Source organism: Puma concolor, chromosome D4, assembly GCF_028749965.1.
Source record: "Puma concolor isolate L17-30 chromosome D4, mPumCon1.1.hap2, whole genome shotgun sequence".
NCBI lineage: Eukaryota > Metazoa > Chordata > Mammalia > Carnivora > Felidae > Puma > Puma concolor.
The window spans coordinates 85,523,703-85,545,361 of NC_141679.1; the positions used below are offsets into that span (position 1 = coordinate 85,523,703).

Sequence of the window (21,659 nt, forward strand, 5' to 3'; positions counted from 1 at the left end):
GAACAAAGGAGCAGGTTGTAAAGAGATGGGAGCTTTGAGGATGCTGTAACACTGAGTACAGATAAAGCATATATCTGCAAGATTTAAAGAAAACGGAAGCCTCTGATTTGTTGTTGTTTTCTTCTCTGCTAACAACCCGTACCGTGATTAGCGTGGTACCTAAAGTTTGCTCCAGTGAGGCAGGTATTATATTTATTTTGAACTGACTTTTTTTGAGGAAATCTCTTACTACTAGTTTGATATAATGCCCAAACTAAGAATAGAGACTATTTCCAGCTTAGATGTAGTGGTTTTCGAGTTTTCCTATACCTAGAAGAAGCCATATTTCAGAATCCAGTTTTCAACCCCTTCACCTTCTTTTGCCTATTTCTTCCCTTTCAGTATTCCTGGCAGTCTCTCCTCATGCCTGTCCCTCATCATTGCATCTCACCTTTCCATCGCCTTGCTTCTCCGAGGCTTGTCAGACCAGTAGGCCAATACATCAGTCAGGGTCCCAGCAGAAAACAGATGGCACGCTCAAATTAGAGTAATTCGAGGAGAGTTGAAAAGCGACTATTCACAGAAGTGTGGGCAGAGTGTAGGGAAACCACAAAAGGTAATGCTAGTAATGGTTGGTTCTGTTACCACCTTCGCCCTGGAGAGATAAAAGAAGGATTATAAGAACCCACCAGAGACATAGAAGCTGTATTTGGAAAGATAGTAACTGAAACCTTAAGTAAAGCCGTTTTTACATGGAGGGAGTCAGGGCAGCCATTGCTCTGATGTTACTTTCCTCCCCTTTTCGCATCTCCCACCAGTGACTTGCTTTGACCAGAAACCTGAGGGTGTGTAGGTCAGCCTCTTGGGGCCCAGAACAGTGCAGAGAGTACAGAGGGAGGAGTGAACAGAAGATCCACAGTGTAGCCCGAAGAACAAAGGCACCAGATCAGAACAGGCTCCAGGTTCAAGCCTGCTGGCTTCTCACTTATGCTGACTCTGTGATATTCCCACCCAGGATATCTGGCACTCTCCAGAGATGCCCTGGGGCTTCCTTTGTCCTTGTGTTTTGACTTCTCTTCTCCTTTCCTGACTCCTCTCAGCCATGTAGGAAGCATATTACTTTTCTAAAATGAATACGGATTTTGAGAGTAGAAACTACAAACAATGTAAATAAGTTAATTTGATCCAGCTAAAAGGATTTGTCTGGATTTTCTAGCTATTTTCCAAATGCACTCAACAGGTCCTGAGTGCCTATTATAGGCATTGTGCTTGGCACTGTGGCAAACAAAGGTGAATTAGAGGTCTTCTCCCTCAGAAATGTCAGATTTCTTGGGGGAGACAGACAAACATGTTAATGCGAGGATACAATAGTTACCTGGGGGAGCGCACAGGGGCATATGGGTGCCATTTTGGAATATGGTAGAAGGATGAGTTTACTTTCTACTAAGAGGATTAGGAAGGTTCCCCAACTTATTAGTTCTGTGACCTTTGGGCAAGTCATTCAACCTCACTGTGCCTCATTTCCTCATCGGTATATTTTGGATTAAAACAGCATGTACTTCATCAGGTTATAGGAGTTTCAGTGAGATAATATAGGTAAAGCACCTATCAGAGTGCCTATCATAGAGTAAGGAGAAGATATAATAATAATTTTTATTATGCTGTTTGTGCTATCTGGAATGGCCTAATAACCCTGTCTTCCCTACAAAAATGCATAAACATCTTATTAATTACTAGTCTTATTAATTTGACAGCTCACTTCAAATGTCAGTTCTTTAAGAAAGCTTTCCATGTATTCACAGTTCATATCCTCCATTGTATATTCTCATAGCTTCTTACACTTTTCCTTGATGGCACTTATCACAATTATAATTACATAATGAATTATTTTGTTTTGTCTTTAAAATAAACTCTACACCAGGGGCGCCTGGGTGGCGCAGTCGGTTAAGCGTCCGACTTCAGCCAGGTCACGATCTCGCGGTCCGTGAGTTCGAGCCCCGCGTCAGGCTCTGGGCTGATGGCTCGGAGCCTGGAGCCTGTTTCCGATTCTGTGTCTCCCTCTCTCTCTGCCCCTCCCCCCTTCATGCTCTGTCTCTCTCTGTCCCAAAAATAAATAAAAAACGTTGAAAAAAAAAATTTTTTTTTAAATAAAATAAACTCTACACCCAATGTGGGGCTCAAACTCGTGACCTTGAGTTCAAGAGTCACATGCTTCACTGACTGAGCCAGCCAGGCTCCCCAGATCACAAATTGTTCCAGTTTTAGTATATGTGATGCCAAACTGAGCAGTAGGTAATGAATTGTTTAATGCTTTTCCCCTGATGGTGAATCTCATGTTGACTGGACTAAAGTCTCATTCAACACTATATTCTAGTACATGTTGCCATGTCTTCTTGTATGTCTGTTTTTCTCTAATTGTGTGCCCAGTGGTGTATTTGCTTTGTTTATAGAAACAGCTTGAAACCTAGAATGATGGTATCTTTCTCTACAAAAAAAATTATATTTGCTTTGTCCAGGCACCTGCAAGTACTGGTAAGAAACCCTACTAGAATGAGAGTGACTATATAGGAGATTGTTGGTATACTCCAGGAAAGAGGTGGTAAGGATTCAAATAAGGCCACTGAAAGTAGAAAACAGGGATGGATTTGTAAAGCATTTTGGAGGTAGAACTTTTGTTTTGGAGATTATGTAAACAGTTGGATATGAATGTGAGGAGGAAAGAGTATTAGAAGATAGCTGAGGTATTTAGCCTAATTAATTGAAGATGTGATATTATTATCTGATACAGGAAACACATGAGGAAATGCTTGTTTGATGGAGGGGAGATTAAAGGTTTGTGCCAGGTTTGCATTGCCATCAGTATCTCAGTTGGGAAATGTTCAGTTTGGAAGTATAATCTATGAGAAAGGTCAAGGTTAAAGATGTAGCTTGGGAGTCATCCACTGAAGTTCATAGTTGAGGCCCTGGGAATGGATGATGTTGTCCAGGGAACTTGTAGATAAAAAGAAAATAAGGCCAGGGGAAATGACTTTTCCTTGGGTCATTTGTCAGTTCTGAGAGAGTAAGAGGCTGAGGGGTTAAGCAGTACTTTTGACAACTTTGTAGGGAACTGGTATCCAGGTGGCTAGGACCTATCAGGGGAGGCTACCTTATTTCCCTTGATTGCTAGGGCTGCACTCTAGCAAGGGTGCATTGGGAAGTACATAAACACAGAGACTGTAATTCTTCAAAATACCTTGGTCCTTGAGATTGGATTGCTAGTACTTGTGGGTGCCTGGATAAAGCAAGTATAATTTTTTTGTAGAGAAAGATACCATCATTCTAGGCTTCAAGCTGTTTCTGTAAACAAAGCAAATACACCATTGGGCACACAATCAGAAAAACAGACATACAAGAAGAGATGGCATCATGTACTATAACCAACAGACAACAGAAACAGACCCATAGAAATGTAGAAAAGAATCCAGTATGGGCTGTGAAATAACTATGCCTAATATATGTAAGGAAATAAAAGGCAAATAGAGAATGTTGTCAGAGAACTGGAAACCATAAAAAAGTTCAAATGGAAATTTTAGATCCAAAAATACAGTAACCAAAATTAAGAATTCAGTATATGGATTTAAACACAGATTAGACATAGTTGAAGGGAGAATTAGTGAATGGGAAGATGTGTCATGAGAAAATAACCATACTAAAGACTGGAGAGACCATAGGATAGAAAATCAGAGGAGGAGAAAGTAAGATACAGTAAGAAGTCTAACATAAACGTAATTGGTGCCCCAGAAGCAAATATAAGAGTGGGTCAGAAGCAATATTTAAAAAGTAAAGGCTGATAACTTTCCAACACTGATGGAAGATTCCAAACCCTAGATTCTGAAAAACTATAGTCCCCAAACAGAATGAATTAATAGGAATCCACACTTAACACAATCAAAACAAAAGCAGCCAGAGGGAAGAATAAGATTGCCTTCACAGAAGGAGCAATTAGACTAACAACTAATTTTTTAACTAAAAGAACAGAGCTGTAATACAGTGGAATGATACCTTTAGATAAACTAAATTAAATGTCAGTCTAGCATTCTGTATCTGCCAAAAGTGTCCTTTGATCATGGAGTTGAAATAAAGACGTTTTTAGTAAAAAAAAATTTTTTTGAGAGAATTTGTACCATTTCTCACAAAAGGAAGTACAAAAAATACTCTTCATGAAGAAGTAAAAAAAGATACCAGATGGTGGGTGGGAGATGCAGGAAGTAGCAGAAAAGCAAAGGGTAAAAATGTGTGTGTGAATCTAAATGAATATTGATTGTTTAAAATAATTATAATAATGTCCTTTTAGCTTATAATATGCATGGAATTAAAATATACAACAGTAATGCCTCATAATTTAATGAGAGGAGGATAAGTGTTCTAATACTCTTGCATAAAAGGTAATAAAGGTACCACTTACTGTAAAAGTATCAGACTTTGATAGTCATGAATGTGTAATCTCTAGGATAGTCACTTAAAGAATACTTAAAGAATATATAACTTCCAAACTTATAAAGAAGGAAACATGGAATAATTTTTTAAAATAAGTAATCTAGGGGTGCCTGGGTGGCTCAGTTGGTTAAGTGTCCAACTCTTGACTTCATCTCAGGTCATGATCTCATGTTGTGAGATTGAGCATCAGGCTCCATGCTCCAGAGAGAGCCTGATTAAGATTCTCCCCCTCCCCCTCTGCCTCTCTCTCTCTCTCTCTCTCTCTCTCTCTAAGAAAGAAAGAAAGGGAAGGGAAGGGAAGAAGAAAGAAAAGAAGCAATCTAAAAGAAGCAAGAAGGGTGGGAGGTGGGGGGAAGCGTCCTAAGTGGGACAAATAGGAAGCACTTAGTAAGATGATAGGTTTATTCCCAAATATACCAGTAATTCCATTAAGTTCAAATGAGCTGAGTACTCTAATAGGCAAATATTGTCAGGTAAGACATAAAAATGAAACCTAATTATATGTATTCTTTAAGAGACACATCTAAAACATAAGGACATAGAATGAAAATAACAGTATGGGGACAGATATAACATGTAAACATTATAACCAAAAGAAAATTGGTGTTTCTTTGTTAATATCAGATAAAGAACACAGTAAGGCAAAAAGTTTTACTAGGGATAAAGAGAGGCACTAAATAATATTGACCCAAAAGTTCTGTATTTGTGTGTACCAAATAGCAGAAACTCAAAAAACATAGAGCAAAAACTTTAAAAATTTCAAAGAAAAGTAGATAAATCCATAATCATTGTAGATTTTTCTGTTACAATCTGGAGAGCTTGTTGGAATACAGATACCTGGGCCTTATTCCTGGCAGTTCTAATTTGAAGTCTATAATGGGGCCTGATAATTTGCAGCTCCCAAATGATGCTCATGCCGATGGTTCTAGACCCGCACCTTGAGTAGCACAGATACGGAAGATTTGAACACCGTGATTAGCAAACAACCTAATACTACAGAATACGTGTTCTTTTTAAGCTCTTGCAGAACATTTTGAAAGTTAATGTATTCTGGGCCATCAAGCACCTCTCAATAAATTTTAAATAATTGAAAACAGAGTTTGTTTTCTGAGTACAGTGGAATTAAACTACAACTCAATAACAAAAATATAACTAGAAATTCTCATGTTTGAAAATAAGGCAATATGTTTCTTAATATTCTCATGGGCTAATGAGACCACAGTGAAAATTGCAAAATATTTTAACTGGATGATAATGAAAATGCTCCTTTCAAAATTCATGGGATATGGCTAAACCCATGCTTAAAAGGAAATGTATAGCTTTAGGTATATGTTTTTTATATATAGCATAGGTATTATATATGTAATATTATTTAATGTATACTTGTATATATTATTTATAATATATAATTATATATATTAATTATACATAAGGTGTGTATGTTTTATGTATGTATATAAAGTGGGGAGGCTGAAAATCAGTAAGTTAAGGATCTATCTCAAGGTATTAAAAGACACTAAATTAAACCAAAAAAAGTGGAAGGAAGGAAATAGTGAAGATAAGTGCAGAAATTAATAAAAATTCTTAAAAACCGTACAGTAGAGCTCAACAAACCCAAAAGTTGTTTCTTTCAAAAGTCTCCCTTCTCCCTCAAACTCTTAGTCCTACTCCCCAAAGACAATTAACGTGACTTAGACATTCTTTGTAATGTTTCTTAACATACATGTTCTTTTCAGATATTCATTCTGAACCAACTCTATGTACTACCTTTTTTCTTCCTTCCTTCCTTCCTTCCTTCCTTCCTTCCTTCTTTCCTCCCTTCCTTCCTCCCTTCCTTCCTTCTTTCCTCCCTTCCTTCCTTCCTTCCTTCCTTCCTTCCTTCCTTCCTCCCTTCCTTCCTTCTTTCCTTCCTTCCTTTCTTCCTCCCTTCCTTCCTTCCTTCCTTCCTTCCTTCCTTCCTTCCTTCCTTCCTTCCGTCGTCTTTATTTTAGAGAGAGAGTAAAAGAAAGCATGTGCTAGCAGGGAAGAGGAGCAGAGGGGGAGAGAGAAAGAATCTTTGAGCAGGCTTCATGATCAGAGTGGAGCCTGAAACAGGGCTCGATCCCACTACCCTGGGATCATGACCTGAACTAAAATCTATCTTCCTCCCTCCTTCCTTCCTTCCTTCCTTCCTTCCTTCCTTCCTTCCTTTTCTTTCTTTCAAAATTCTTTGTGTCTCAGTTTTCATATACATAAAATAGGGGAAATAATAGAACTTGCCTCATTGGATTGTTACGCAGATTTAATGAGTTAATATATATTGTGTGGTTAGAATAGTGTTTGGCACTTAAGAAGCCCCGTATGAATGTTACACCTGTTGTTATTACAAGAGGACATACGGTTCTGAACCGAATGACGGTGAGGGTAAGCCTGGATTTGGGAGGTCAAAGGTGATGGTCAGGGACTGCTTTGGGGGAACACAGTGTCTGCCAGGCACTCTTGCTATGTGTGTGGAATGAATGATCTGGCCAGTGATGAGCCAAAAGGTAGAATTATTGGCAGAGTTAGCCAACAGCCTGGACTTGTGACTTGAGTAGAAGAGGGTAAAAGAACTAATTGGGTCACCCCCACTGGGATCTTATCAGGTGACTGGATCAAAGATCAAGGGAGAGAAGTTTTAAAGTAGTGTGACTAGTTTTGTTTTGTTTTCTCCTTGACTTTCTAAAGTTTGATATTTAGACCATTGCCCTATAGGTACACCAGATTCTTTACCAAAGCTAAGTTTTGTTATTTATGTTCTATTTGAGAAGTGGTGCCATCCTTTCATGTCCACTGTGTTTGAGAAATTGGCACTCGAACTCCCAACTGGCTGTACATTCCGTGTAGAAAGATGCAGAAAAGCCACTCATATTCCACTCCCCCACTATTAAGTAGTGCTGTGACCATGCGCAAATTATCTAACCTGAAGTCTCCGTTGTTTGAACCGTAAATTTAAGATGGTAATAATCTCTTCAGAGGCTTGAGGGCTAAGTGAGATCCTATATGTAGAATGCCTAGTACAGGGCTTGGTATATCACGAGTGCTCAATAAATGCCAATTTGCCACCCATTCGACCAGAGTTTTCCTACTTGATATGTGGTGCATACAAAGCCTTGTCAAGGTTCCAGAAGAAAGTCCAGCCTTTGGCGAGCTAGTAGTGTGCTAGCAGCCTCCAGCCCCTAGGTTTTCATAGGCTCCACAAAGGAGACAGCCAAAGAGGCGCCAGGGTGAGTAGGGTTGTGTCTAAATTCCTAGTCTCTGACTAGACCTATCCTTGGTGTATTCTTTATTCTAAAAATGCATGTGATTCATTGTCAGTGAGAACTAATTAGGTATGTTGAAAGGTTTTTGAGGATAGGTATTACCATTTTCAATAAATCCAATGAATAATCTAGATCTTTAGAAAGAAAGGGAAACTAGGGTGTGTATTTAGTAGGGAGTGGTGGTCAAATAAATGACTAAATAAGGGTTTCCATGAAATAAAAGACTTAACTGTAGGGCTTCTTTACATAGGACACTCAATAAATAAATTTTGATGTTTTCTGTTACATGAAACTTACCCGGACAAAAAGTCTGGTTCATTATTAAGAAGTGCTCTCGAGTTTTGATCTGGGATGCTGATGTGTTGCCCGGTAGATGGCCCTACCTTTAAGTGCAGCTGGCAGGGGGGACTTCCGCCCTCGTGATGTCAGTGCTTCAAAATCTGTCAGGCTTTCCATAGAATCTATTCAGTTGTACACCTAACACATTTTTATTTTTATTTTTTTAATGAGAGAAGTAATTTTAAAGAAAAAAAAATCTTTAACTGAAACATCTTCCGTGGTAATTTAGAGCCACCCTGCAGCACATGTTTTAGGGAGATGAACGGTGTCGTCTGTTCTCTGTGTACTGTGGCCGCGAGGCTGACGTTTTATATACTTTTGCACATGAGCCTCTTTGTGAATGTCATGAGCAGTTATCAGTCTATCATGCATAGAGTAGAAAGGGCAAAGCCAAACTGTAAGGGTGTCAGTACATTATGGCAATAAAAATTTTTCACAGCCTCAAATAAAAAAAAAAAATACAGTACTTGACAAGTGAGTCTGTTTTAAATTATTTCAAATCCTCTGGAAACTGAATTTCTATTTGTTCACTTCTCCCATCAGAAGTAGGTTGTGTTTCAAAAGTTGGTTTTCAAGTCCGTTGTTAGGAATTTGGAACTTACTTTCTAAAAAGAAAAAAAAATGGTTTGGATTTTTGGGCTCAACCACTTTTGAACCGTAAAGGAGCCAGAATACTTTGCCCTGACAAGGTAGAATATACTCTTGTAGCCCTAGCCAGTGGAAAAGAAGTAAAATGGAATAAACAATTCATGAAGAGCACTAAGAAAAGACCGGTCTTATTAGATAAGACAGTGGAAAAAGAACAAGAAAGACTGTGTGACCTCAGGCAAGTTACATACACTTTGTGACCTCAGTTTTTAAATCAGTAAAACTGGGTCTTTGAGAGGGCCAAATGAGATAATGCATGTAATAATGAGCTCTCCTTAATGGCTGCTGTCATAAACAGAGGTGCCAGTAGGATCCAAAACCAGGTTTCCACAAATTCTAGGTCCGGTGCTTTGTCTTGCAAGTGGTTACGATGGGACAGGAGGGAGGAGAGGCGAGGAGACAGAGGTTGTACTGTCCGCTGTTTGTGCACAATGGCCGCCCGGAGGTGTGTGGCAGCTTGTAGCCCTCGGTCTGGGTGTTACCCACCTCTAGTAGGAAGTTGATTATGCTCCATTATCCAGGGGAACACCCCCTTTTCCCTTCTCTCGCTGCTGCCTCTTCCCTGTTGCCAGTACCCTCCCTCCCCCAGCACTGGGAGCCTGGACCCGCTCTCCCAGCATCCAACGCTCATGTGAAGAGGGTGACCTGACCTCAGTGACCTCAGGAAGCAAGCAAAGCCAGCAGAAGCTTTTGTTGTTGTTGCTCCTGTTGCTTGTTTAAGAAAAGGGAAAGATAACATTTACTGGGTGCCTAGTACATCCCGGGCACAGTCCTGTGTATTTTAACACGTTCTCTCATTTAATTTTCGCGCAGCCCGCTGAGGAGTAGGTATTGTTATCCCATCTTGCAGACTAGGAGAGGAGGACCTTAGATGGCACGACAAAGCCAACAACGGCTAGGAAATCACAACGCTGGGCTGCACACACAGGTCTGTCTGGCTGTCAAGCCCTTGCTGCAGCTGCCCTCTGGGTTCTCAAGGGAATGCACACATATGGTTATCTACAGTGTGTCCAGCCTTTCTGCCCTTACATAAACTTGACTGTGTACCCCTGGGAAGGAGAGGAGTGGAATGAGATTTAGCTTATTAACACCATTCACTTTAAAAATTGAACAGTTATCTGGCTTCCATCCCTCATTTCACACTGAATCACATAATGGGGATGAAAACATATTGATTAGGGAAAAACTATTTATTAGAGGTAAGATTGTTTACCATGTAAATATGCTACATGTTCCATTATACAAGACTTGGCATTTCAACATTTCATAATCTGTTGCATTTAATTAGGCACAGAACATAAAGTATGCATCACAAGTAAACAGGGGAAACACAATGGCAAATTTTTCTAAGATTTGTGCTTCATAAATTTTCAGTTTCCTAGTTTCGGTAATGATGTTTTAGCGTCAGCTGCTACTTTTCCAAACAAGTGCCGATCCTCTCCCTAACGTATTTGATGCACGGAAGCAAAACTAAAGATGAACTCTAAAGTTCTCCATTCCTGCTTCCTGCAGATTCAGTCTTGAAGTAATAATTTTTCTCTTTTATTTAACATTGTTTTTAAAATAATAAATGTAGTGATAGAATGTGAAATGTAAGATACAGTTAATGCTAATTAATAAACTGGCTTGCAGTGACTATAGAGACTTTGTAGGTGGTTTAGCTTTATAATTTGAACATGGAGTTTTCAAAGCAGTCTGGGAAATTTTAATGGCGTGAAATTTACAAAGTGTCTGATTTTAATTATTTCAAGAATCCTTGGACCTGCCAAGCTCCAAGCTTGTCCTCCAGATAGATCACAGGAATGGAATTGTTGTTGCCTCCTGTAGTTGTGTGGGCCAACACAGGGCCCAGTATGTGCACTCTTAGTGATTGTTAAATGACTTCTAACTGATATTTTTAAGAAGCAGATTGGTTCCCTTTTTTCATTGTAAAATATTTTTCTAACTAAAAAAAAAATAACCAATACCTGCCTATCTGAAATCAATTTGGATAATATTGGAAAAAAACACAGAAAAACACATAGAAATTGCTTATAAATCCACTGTAAACATTTAAAAAAAATTTTTTTAACGTTTATTTATTTTTGAGACAGAGAGAGACAGAGCATGAACGGGGGAGGGGCAGAGAGAGGGAGACACAGAATCCGAAACAGGCTCCAGGCTCTGAGCTGTCAGCACAGAGCCCGAAGTGGGGCTTGAACTCATGGACCGCGAGATAATGACCCGAGCCGAAGTCGGACGCTTAACTGACTGAGCCACCCAGGTGCCCCGCTTATAAATCCACTCTAAAAGATAATCACATATTGGTTGGTATGTGGGTCCTTGTACTTTTTTCCTGTTTGTGTGTGTGTGTGCACACACATACCTCTGTATATCTGTGAATATTTTTACCCCCAAAAAATCTCATGCTGTGTGAAACGAAAAAAAAAATGCCCTTTCCTTCTCTTTATAATATATTGTGAATATTTCCCTGTGTCGCTAAATATTCTTCCTTAACATGATTTTTAATCAATGATCATATTCCAATACACAGATGTGCTATAAATTAATCTATTTTTTACTAGCATAAGCAAGACTGCCGTGAATCACTTTGCACATGTATCTCTAAATATTTCCTCAAGATAACTTCTTAGTAGACAGGCCCTACTAAGATAACTTCTTAGTAATGCTGATGCAAAGGGTATATGCATAGTGATGGCTTACTCTCCAGAATGGTTATGCTACATAATAAGTAAAGCATATCTATCTACCTAGCTTTATTTCTTTAATCTGAATGTTTTTGACTTCCGGGACACCTGAGTGGCTCAGTCGGTTAAGTATCCGACTCTTGATTTCGGCTCGAGTCATGATCTCATGGTTGGTGAGATCCAGCCCTGCATCGGACTCTGTGCTGACAGACCAGAGCCTGCTTGGGATTCTATCTCTCTCTCTGTCTCTGCCCCTTCCCAATGCATGTGCATGCGCTGTCTCTCCTCCCTCTAAATAAAGAAATGAATGAATGAATGAATGAATGAATGAATATATATATATATAAACTTTAAAAAATGTTTTTTATTTCCTGGAGCTGACAAATTTGTTCTTTGTAGAGCTGCAAAAGGTCATAGAGACACATAGCAACAGTTGCCTGAATGAGCCCCGATTTTATAGCCAGAGGTCTTTCCTAGGCACAGCCGGTGAGGGGACTTCCACCAAGTACTCACACAAAGAAGTTAAACTGTAACCAGAGTTAGCCTGTTTACTTAAGGCAACAGTCTCAAACTAGGGTATACGTGGTCCACAAAGTAGCCAAAGATTTTCCAGAGGTTACTAGGGCGCAGTTGTAAGGTTTTCCCCGGCCAGCTTTCCACATGTATGTATATATTCTTGCCTGAAATCCGTGAGCCTCAGAAAGCGGCTGTTGTGGAAGCGACGTGTGGGTTTTTTCCTTCCTCTGCTTTATCACTTGCCATTTTTCCACTTTGTGAAAGGAATCCTCCCACCTTATATGATGGCCCATTGCCCCAAAGTGTGAGACCCTCCCCGGTGCCACCAAAGGGTTGTGTGAAAGTTTGATGACCAAACCCCCTTCTACCAGCCCTTTATAACCCTGCACCCCTCTGATTAAGAAGTACATGAATGATTTTTTTAAAAGTTACTTTTGATGGTCAAAGTAAGTACTTTTATTAAAATAAGTCTGTATTGCTTTGATCAGTTTTAGACTAATTGTAATGATAGCTTAATCCAGAAAGATGTATGAAACATGGAGAGCCTTATAATTACAGGAAATAAAAACAGTGTAAAATTTTCAATTTCCATGCATTTCTTTTGTAGAGCATAAAAGTATATTGCATTAGGATAATATGGGAGGAAAATGTAATGGAAATACACTTCTAAGGACAAAACGGGATGCAAAATTTTTGACTGTTAAAGAAAAGCAAGTTTATGTATTTTTAAAATGGATACTGGGTATCAAATTGCTTTGCTATTTAAATTCGGTTGGATACATTTTAAAGAATTGTGTTACAGTTTTATTTTAAAATGTCAACATTTATGACATACTGAAATAACATTGTTTATAACTATAAACTTATAATGAAAAATAGTAGATGCCAACTTAAAAAATGTGCAAAGGACAAAATATGTGTGAGTGGGTACCTGATTATTCAAAATTTCTTTAGGGACTATTCCAGTAAAAAGCGTGCAGTCCACTGACACAGGACAGGCACCTGTCTGAGAAGGCTGCCTTACCTGGCTGGCCTCAGGTGGCCCCCCCTGACCCCACCCCCCAGTATACTTCCTAGAAGGCTCTGCCTTTGTCTTCCTTCCACTTCTCCACTCAGTGCAGCCTTGCAGAGGGGAGGTGTGAGGGTGCCTCTTCAGGCTTTCCCTTGCCTAGAACACTCTCCCCTGTCCTGTTCCTTAGCCAGAGCCTGCTGGTCCTTCACATGTCGTAACTGGTGCCCATCCTGGTACCCATGCCTTCCCCTGCTCTCTCTGTGCCTTCATTCTCCCCAGGGGGAATGTTCCTCTCTTGTTAGGCCTCCACTCAGATGGCACATCTTCCAGAAACACTCCTTGGATCTCCTTTCCTCCTTTCCTTTAGAACAGTTGCTCCTTCCTGTCTCACCACAACAGAGGGGTTTAGAGGTTGAGAGGGGAAAAGAGAGTTAAGTTAGTACGAAGAGGGAGGTAGCAGCTGAAATTTTTGGCTTGTTTGTGTCAACAGAGCTTCTAGAGTTTTGCTCCTCTGAAATAGGAGTCTCAGTAAAAATGCTCTTGAGCGGAACTGAGGCTGAGGTCCAGTTCAGGTTCTACCTTACCTTGGAAGTCTCTGATTTCCCAGACCTGCTGGGACTTCTCTTCCTCAGATCCCTGCTGCACTTAGAATCTGTACTGTTACCCCGGGTGTGTGGATCATCACCGTCCTGCAATTTTCGCTAATTGTTTTGTGTGTCTAGCATTGTTTTATAATCAGATTGCAAATTCTAGGCAGGTACAGGTACATGTTTATTTATTCTTTTATCTCCTCATGACACGTAGGATAGTATTGAAAGTATTGACCATAAGAGATACTCAGTAAATATCTCAATTGATATAAAAAAGGAAAAAATTGATGGGGAAAAATCAATTGGGGAAAAGTGGTGTTGAAATCTGGATCTGGATCTGTCACACTTTGCTGTGTGGTTTTGGGCAATTTGTCTAGTCTGGATCTCTTGTTCCTTCACTGGCGACACATGGGTGCTAGCCATTGCTAACTAACAGTCTTCAGCTAATTACCATGGGCCAAATCATTAATATACCCAACTATTCTATGAGTTTGTCTTTTTTTAGATTCCGCATATAAAAACATTTGACTTGTTAAAAGCGATTGGCAGTCTGCTGCTGGATGGAGTTAGGCGAACGCATGGCTAGTAAATGGGCGAGACCAGAAGCTTTTCTGGCCATGTCTTGACCTTGCAGAAGGGCTCCTGAAAACCAGCAGCCTGCAAGATGTTCACTGTTCACTTCCCCAATTGCCAGAGACTCATGGCCTGGGAGCTGAAAGCAATGAACATGAACAGAAGGAGGAAAGTACTTGTATGTTTATTCTCTTTCTCTCTTTTTTAATTCTCATTTTTAATTGATCTTAAAATCTTGCCTGGCCCTTCGCCCTCTGCACAGTGCAGAGTCATGAATCCTCAATACATGGCTCAAAAGAGAAGTACGGGACAGTGCATCCCCTTTCTCTCCACCTGCCTGTGTTTCCTGCCTGTGTTTCTATTCTGGGGCCAACGTACAGACCATTCCAGTTCCGAGATGGAGCAAGCCCGGCTCCACTTAGCGTCCCGTGTGTATAGCCTGCCTCCACTGTGAGCACCGTGTAGAAAGGACACATGTGATCTGTAGCTTTTAGTGCTTCTTACAGGGTGAGGGTGGAGATTCTTTTGCAACTAATTGTATCCATTGGTTTTTAAAAGGTGAAAGAAATTCCTGAACTTAGGTGTCGATTTCTGCATTAATTAAACTGATCTTAGTTGCAGCAGTATGGGCTTAATAGCTGCTTGCTGCAATACCCAAATCTGTGATATCAGAATGTGACGTGCATATTTTAATTTGAGAAATAGTTTAACATTTTTAGATATTCATTTAGATGTGGTTATGCAGGTTAAACATAACGTATGATCACTGCTTCTTTCATTGCTTCCAATTAAACCTTGCTTGTTAGTTTAACCTCTAGGTAATCCCATCAAACAATTGATGTCAAGGAAACACTGCCCACAGTAGCTTCGGATGAGTGGCCATTAATTTTAATTGCCTTGATATTAAAGATTAAGAAGTATTGGGACTAGCAGAATAGAAACGATCTGATGTCAAGCAAATCCACTTGCTAAAGCTTCCCCAGGCTGCTGGTGATATTAAAATTTTACTGTGAGAATTAAATAAACCTTTATTAGTGATGACTGTTGTTTGATTGGTCCAGGGGTATGCATAAACACAGGATTCTTGCATAGCTAGAGATGAGACCTTCAGTGGTACCCAGATTCCTCAATTATGAAACTGTTAATAAAGCTGTAATCTGATTTTCCAGGCTAGGTTTCATTAATGCATTATAGCTTCTCTGATTGTCAAGGTAATATTAACTACAAAGTACGGAATCCAGCAGAGAATTGTTTAGAAGAGGAGAATTCTAAGATGGGCCTTTGTTGCTAAATTCAGAGTTGGGGAATTTTCATTAATTATACTTAAGAAATGCCGAATTCCCTCTCAACCAGGACTATCTCCCTTTGCACCATAGATAGATAACATTCAATATTTAACTCTTTCGAAGGCCTGCCAGTCTTATTCAGATAAACTAGTGTGATATTATATGTTGAAGGAGCTTTTTGCAAACCAGCTCTGTAGGTCTGCCTCCTGAGCTGAGAATGTGCTTGTGAAACATGAGGTAGGGTCTAAGAGGACTTACTTTGACCGGCATAATCAGAGCGGATCCCTTTATGCTGCTTTTTTCAATCTTGAGTCAAAACTTTTGTTTTTAGAGTCATATAATGGGAATGGGTCCTAATAGTCACTGAGGCTGACTTCTGGTGCAGGAATCCTTCCCAGAGCATCTGTCTCCATGTTCCTGGAGGCCTGGGCCCCACATTGACATCATCTCTGGCTTTTTCCTCTCCCCTTGACCTCTACAGCTGGCCCGTGGGCAAATTCTGCCAGTTCCTCCCCCATGATAGCTGCCCTCTCGCTAACTACTGCTCTACCTGGCCCAGGCCTCCACTGCCTTCTCACCTGTGCACTCCCCTGGCTCTTCCTCCCACCACCACATCCTATGCAATGATCGTGTGTTCCTGCTGCAAGTACTCAGAGCTCAAAGAAGGGAGGGCAGAGAAGGCCAGTGACCTAGTGGGGTTCAGTCGCTCAAGGCTGTTTGAGAACCTTAATATTGTGACCGTCTGGGTGTTGGACCATTTAAGGCCAGTGATTGGAAGCGAGAGGGAACCAGATCTTGGTTCCGAATACAGAACTGTATATTCATTAGAATCGTCCAGTGGTGGAATCAGGGACTTTGTAAGGTAGGAAGTACCACATTTCAAGAGATGGAGATGCCCTGAACACAAAGGGAAAACAGAGAAGGAAAACAGAGAAAACAGAGAAGGAAAAAGAAAATACATGAATTCCATTTTAGACCTTTTGAGCTGGAGGCTGTGGCAGAACATTTTATATGTAAATGTCCTTAAAATATCAAGAACTGAAATTCTTTATAGAAGTTAGGGATAGAGATGGAAATCTGGGAGTCATCACACAGAGGCAGTGATTGAAATCATTAATATGGATAAGATAGCTCAAGGAGAAGAGAGAAGAGGGCCAAGAACTGAGTTTTAGGGAAGACACACGCGCGCATGCACACACATGCATGCGCGCGCGCGCGCGCACACACACACGCACACACACCCTGGTGTGTCAGATACTGCTGAAAGAGCAAACAAGGAAAGAGAAAAGGCCATGGGATTTGGGGCATGTGTTATGCCTGTGTAGCCACCTCAGTTGGCCTCCTAGCCCTGAGATTATTAAGATTGAATGAGAAAATGTATTCAGAGGGCTCTGCGTAATGCTTGGCACATAGGAGAGAGTCATTGAATGACAGTTACAACTAGTACTATTTGCTCTGAAGGAAGGAAGTGATACATACAGTCCTTAAGGCATGGGAGGGATAATAGTGGAACAGAAACAGCTAGGAAGTCCCGATCTGTCACATATTCACTTCCCGATGAGTTTTGGCTTGTTTCTGTCTGCTGAACCTATGCTCACAGTTGCCGCATGGGTCCTCAGTAAGTGCGCCTGCCTTTGTATATGTGCACACGGTGATTCCCCAGTATGCAACAGCATGTGGGCAGCAGCAAGGCCAGCATTGTCTTCCTCCCGTGGCTTCCTTGCCAGAGTTCTCTGGCTTCTTCTGGAAGGATGAGTGCCACAGGTTGAAGAATGAGAGTTCTATTTCCAAAGCAATTAAAGACTTGGCAGAGATGGTCAGTAAGCATGCCCACTGGTGTAAATTGGGTTGGAGGGCTCTTGCCGCTCCTTATTTTTCCTCAGGGCCCCTGAATAGCTGTTCAGAATAAAACAGTGACCCACCCAGCCTAATACTACAGCAACATGCCCCTTTGACAGATTATTAAGAAGTTAATGAAGAGTATTTTTAAACTGTTACTTTGAGAAAAGGGAGGTCAGAACCTTTTATATAGCAGGTGGGTACCTTTTTATAAACTGCTGTGTGGGTTTTAGTTTCTTTACATAGCTCAGCTACAGGTGCCTGAACACGTCATGTAACTATGAGCAATGAGTCTCGGGCCAAAGTTTTGCTGTCAGTGAAATGTGATGAAATCTTCCTGTTGCCAAGTTCATCTTTGGAAATCTCTTCCACTTGCATGGGCTGACATCATAAGTACTTTGCCAAAGAAAGAAGTATATTCCACCTGATGAAATCAGCGCCGCTCCCCCGTATTTGCATTTGACCTTATTGGAATTACTTGAATTTTCAAGTTGTGACCTTCTCGTGTGTTAACTGGCGGTGCCTGAGCAGCCATCTTGGCAGATACACAGTGCCTTCTAAGACTGGAGACAAAGGGATTTTTCATCCATTATTAATTGATGTTACTCTTTTCAGCAGACCAAACATGATTCTACTGTCCAACTGCCAAAATCGTTCCAGAGCCAAAAAGAATAAGTCATTCCTTCACAAGTATTTATTATTTACCTAGCTTAACAAATGTTGCCTTTCATTTTTTCAGCTACTTTGGGGGTACTGATCGTTCATATACTAACTGGTGTATACCCACTGAATCCTTTCAGTGAACAGCGCTCCCATCCTTTTTAGCGTTACTGCAGCTAACTCCCAAGAAGGGGTATCTTTCCGAGAGTTTGCGAAAAGAGAAACCAAGCCCCTAGAACCATGATGCATTAGCCACAGGAGGCGATTAATTACACGCTAGGAATTGAGTGTCTCCCAAGGCATCCCCTTGGTATCCCAACAGTTATTCCTGGAAATTTGACTCTTTCCCCCCCACCTTTGACCTCTCTTCCCCTTCACTCGTGTCCTTGCAATTTGTAGGTATCCAACTGGTTTGGCAACAAACGAATCAGGTACAAGAAGAATATCGGCAAGTTTCAGGAAGAAGCCAACCTCTATGCGGCAAAGACAGCCGTGACCGCCGCGCACGCAGTAGCCGCAGCTGTGCAGAACAACCAGACCAATTCGCCCACCACGCCAAATTCTGGTGCGTACTGGGTGCTCGCTCCCGACTCGGCTCAGGCGGCCTTATGCCACAAAACCCTGTCCCGCAGGCCAGGAAACAAGAGCCAGACTGAGGACACAGTGAATTTATAATGGAAGATTTATATTAAAATCAGGGCTTATTCTTGGGATGGGTGAATGAGTGGATGGCCAGAGTCTGTAGACCCACTGTTCATAACGAGTGCCACTCGCTACTGGTAGATTCTGGAACCTTTACACTTAATAGTGGTTTTGAATCCAGCAACTATGCAAAGCGCTATCGCTAATAATTATTTTAACTGTATTGTCCCATGTATCATTTTAAGGTCCACAGTGGTCTGTCAGAGAATGAATGGAAGAGCCCGAGTGGGAAGTTTATCTGTTGCCGTGCATAATGAAGCTAGAATGTTGGGAGTAGAGCAGTGCTTTCTACTGAATCTAGCTGCAGACTACAGTCTGCTGTCCTTCTTAGCATTTCTTCAGCACCTGTGCCGACTTGGTAGGTAGTTAGCTGTGAGGGGTATAGTACTTGATACATGGATGCGTATCTGCAGTATCATGGTGCATTTTGGCTACATTTTATGTGACATTTGTGATGGAGTTAGAAACATCTAAAAATTACAAGGCACTTGAGTAACAGTGAAAGGTGTGTAGCTAGTTCAGTAGATGGACTCGAGATGTGATTCGAGGGCTTTTCTAAGCAGATCTTTTTAATATATGTTTAAAAGTTCAGAAAGTGAGGGATTTTTGTTTATTTGTTTTGTTGTCTTTCCCCTGCCCTCCTATCCCCTTTCTTGCCCCAACCTCCCCCACTCCAGCTCTTTTTAATGGAAACATAAACAGATGAAAGTTAGGTAGAAGGCATGGCTAAGAAAGAGCTTCGGAAAAACCTAATTGCCATGACAGTTCGTGATGACAAAGGGCTCATTTAATGACCAAGTCCTAGAGATAAATGAAAACAAGGGGGTGGTTCCAGACCAGCTGCTGGGTGTTTTTCTGTTTACTTTGATTTCCTCTTTGTTTCCTATTTGGGCTTCCCCACTGGTAAGACTTTCCTAGCTGCAAAATGAATCCCAGGACCTAACTCTTTGGAGTTATTCTCCATCTTCTTAGATCTGGAAATGCTTTATGTTGTACACGACCTTTCCCTTCTGCACCTTTTCTCCTTTCCCTGCCTCTACGTCTTTGAGGATTATGTGTGTAGCTCTCTGTTATTCAGCTACTTAACTCTTTCCTTTCCAGGTTCTTCTGGTTCTTTTAACCTCCCAAATTCTGGGGACATGTTCATGAACATGCAGAGTCTGAATGGGGATTCTTACCAAGGGTCCCAAGTCGGAGCCAATGTGCAATCACAGGTAGGAGAAATGCCCCAACTGGGGCCTTTCTAGCAGGGTAGGGTTTGGGCTCAAAACTCCATGCTCTTACCCCATGGAAGTGGTCTGCACCTCCGTGCAGACCCTGTGCTGGGTGCTTCCAAACATGACCCATCTGCCCCACCGTTTAATTTAATGAGAATTCAAGTGAACAGTGACTTTGGAAGATTCAAACCTGATGAACTTTGTGAATGCATTCGGCTCTGGCTTGAGCTCATGGACAGGGTTGGGTGCATCTTACTTTTGTAACAAAACAAAACAAAAATCGTGTGTGCCAGTGTGTGCGTATGGTTCAAGAACATGTGCATGTGTTTCCTTTCCGGATTTTTAAAAGTCAGAATCAAAAAAACCTGAGTGCTTAAAGTATATTCCAGGTTCAACTCTTTTCTCGTCCTCTTAACTGAGAACAACCACTTGTATTTATGCGTGTAGGTGCGTGCGTACGTGTGTGTGAGAGGGAGAGATCCCGTATACATATTTATAAGTAGTGTTCACCCACAGCCACACACATTTCGTTGACGTAGGTGGGAAGTGTGCATTGCCACGAAGATGTTATTGTTTGGCTGGCATGAAAAACAAAGATGTGTGAGTTTAAATATGCAAAGAATTGTTGAAATTCTGCCAGTCACATTTGATTGATCAATTTGTCTCTCACTGAAGATGCTAAACCCTTGTGGCACACATAATTCAAATTGTTTCCTTTTGTAAATGATGATGTTTTAATAGATTTGGGATGATGAATTCTGTTTCGTCTCACTTCTAGGTGGATACCCTCCGTCATGTTATCAATCAGACGGGAGGCTACAGTGATGGCCTTGGAGGAAACTCACTGTACAGTCCACATAACCTAAATGTGAGTACTCTGGGGAACCAGATTCGAAGAGCTGTAGGAACAGCGTCAGGTAAACAGTGGCTGATAAATAAATTAATGGCCATTTGACTTGGCCTCTCACCTTGTTGGCAGGTGGGGAAGGCGGCGTTTTTACCGCACTTTGTTTTGTGAACCTAAACGCTTGATGTCGCCCAGATGCCCTTAGAAGTCCTCACAGATGGGGCACCTGGGTGGCTCAGTCGGTTGAGCGTCCGGCTTCGGCTCAGGTCACGATCTTGCGGTTTGTGAGTTCGAGCCCCGCGTCGGGTTCTGGGCTGACGGCTCAGGGCCAGGAGCCCATTTCAGATTCTGTGTCTCCCTCTCTCTCTCCCCGTCCCCCGCTCACGCTCTGTTGTCTCTCTCTCTCTCAAAAATGAACAAGCGTGAAAAAAATTTTTATGAAAATAAATAAAAGAAGTCCTCACAGGTACCCAGGAGTGGCCGGCATTCTGTCATCAATAGGGACTCGAGCATCAGCCCATTAAGACGCCGTCTCCTACTGGCTGTGCTGTGTCCCAGGGAAATGGATAAAACAGGTCATTTATCTATCTTAGAATCAAGCAGTAGGAAACATTCCCAAACACATCTCAAGTGAAGGGAACAGCCTTGGAGGGCCCCAGACAGATCAACAGACCAAGCTAAACAAAGAATTCCATTCTGAAGAGTGAGTTGGCTGCATTGTCAACGTGGAATGCAACACGTGTTCGGCACTTTTCAGCCTCTCAAAAAAATTTTTTTTAATTATGGAGGAAATAATTTTAACTTTTGTAACCAATTCACCAAAACTTTACTTTTACCCCACACTGACATGGATGGAACAGGGCAAAACGCCTCAGCTCCGGAAAGGGAGCCTGGGGAGGGGAGGATTAGGCCATCAGGGTAGAGCTGGGGAGACGCGTGGTGGAGGGAACCTGGGATTCTAGGCTCAAGGAGGAAATGAACTGCCCAAAGCGTGGTGGTAGAAT

At 41.3% G+C, this 21,659-nt stretch overlaps 1 protein-coding gene across 3 annotated transcripts in view; it reads left to right on the top strand.

The window, feature by feature from the left end:
* The window catches only part of PBX3 (PBX homeobox 3), a 222,155-nt gene that overhangs the window by 196,894 nt on the left and 3,602 nt on the right, over positions 1-21,659 (top strand). For 2 of the 3 annotated variants that reach the window (XM_025934614.2, XM_086684031.1), the window contains exons 6-8: positions 18,289-18,454; positions 19,693-19,805; positions 20,587-20,676. In XM_025934614.2, coding sequence (XP_025790399.1) covers positions 18,289-18,454; positions 19,693-19,805; positions 20,587-20,676 — 369 coding nt within the window. The remainder of the gene's footprint in view (positions 1-18,288; positions 18,455-19,692; positions 19,806-20,586; positions 20,677-21,659) is intronic. The other variant, XM_086684032.1, reaches the window with a different exon arrangement.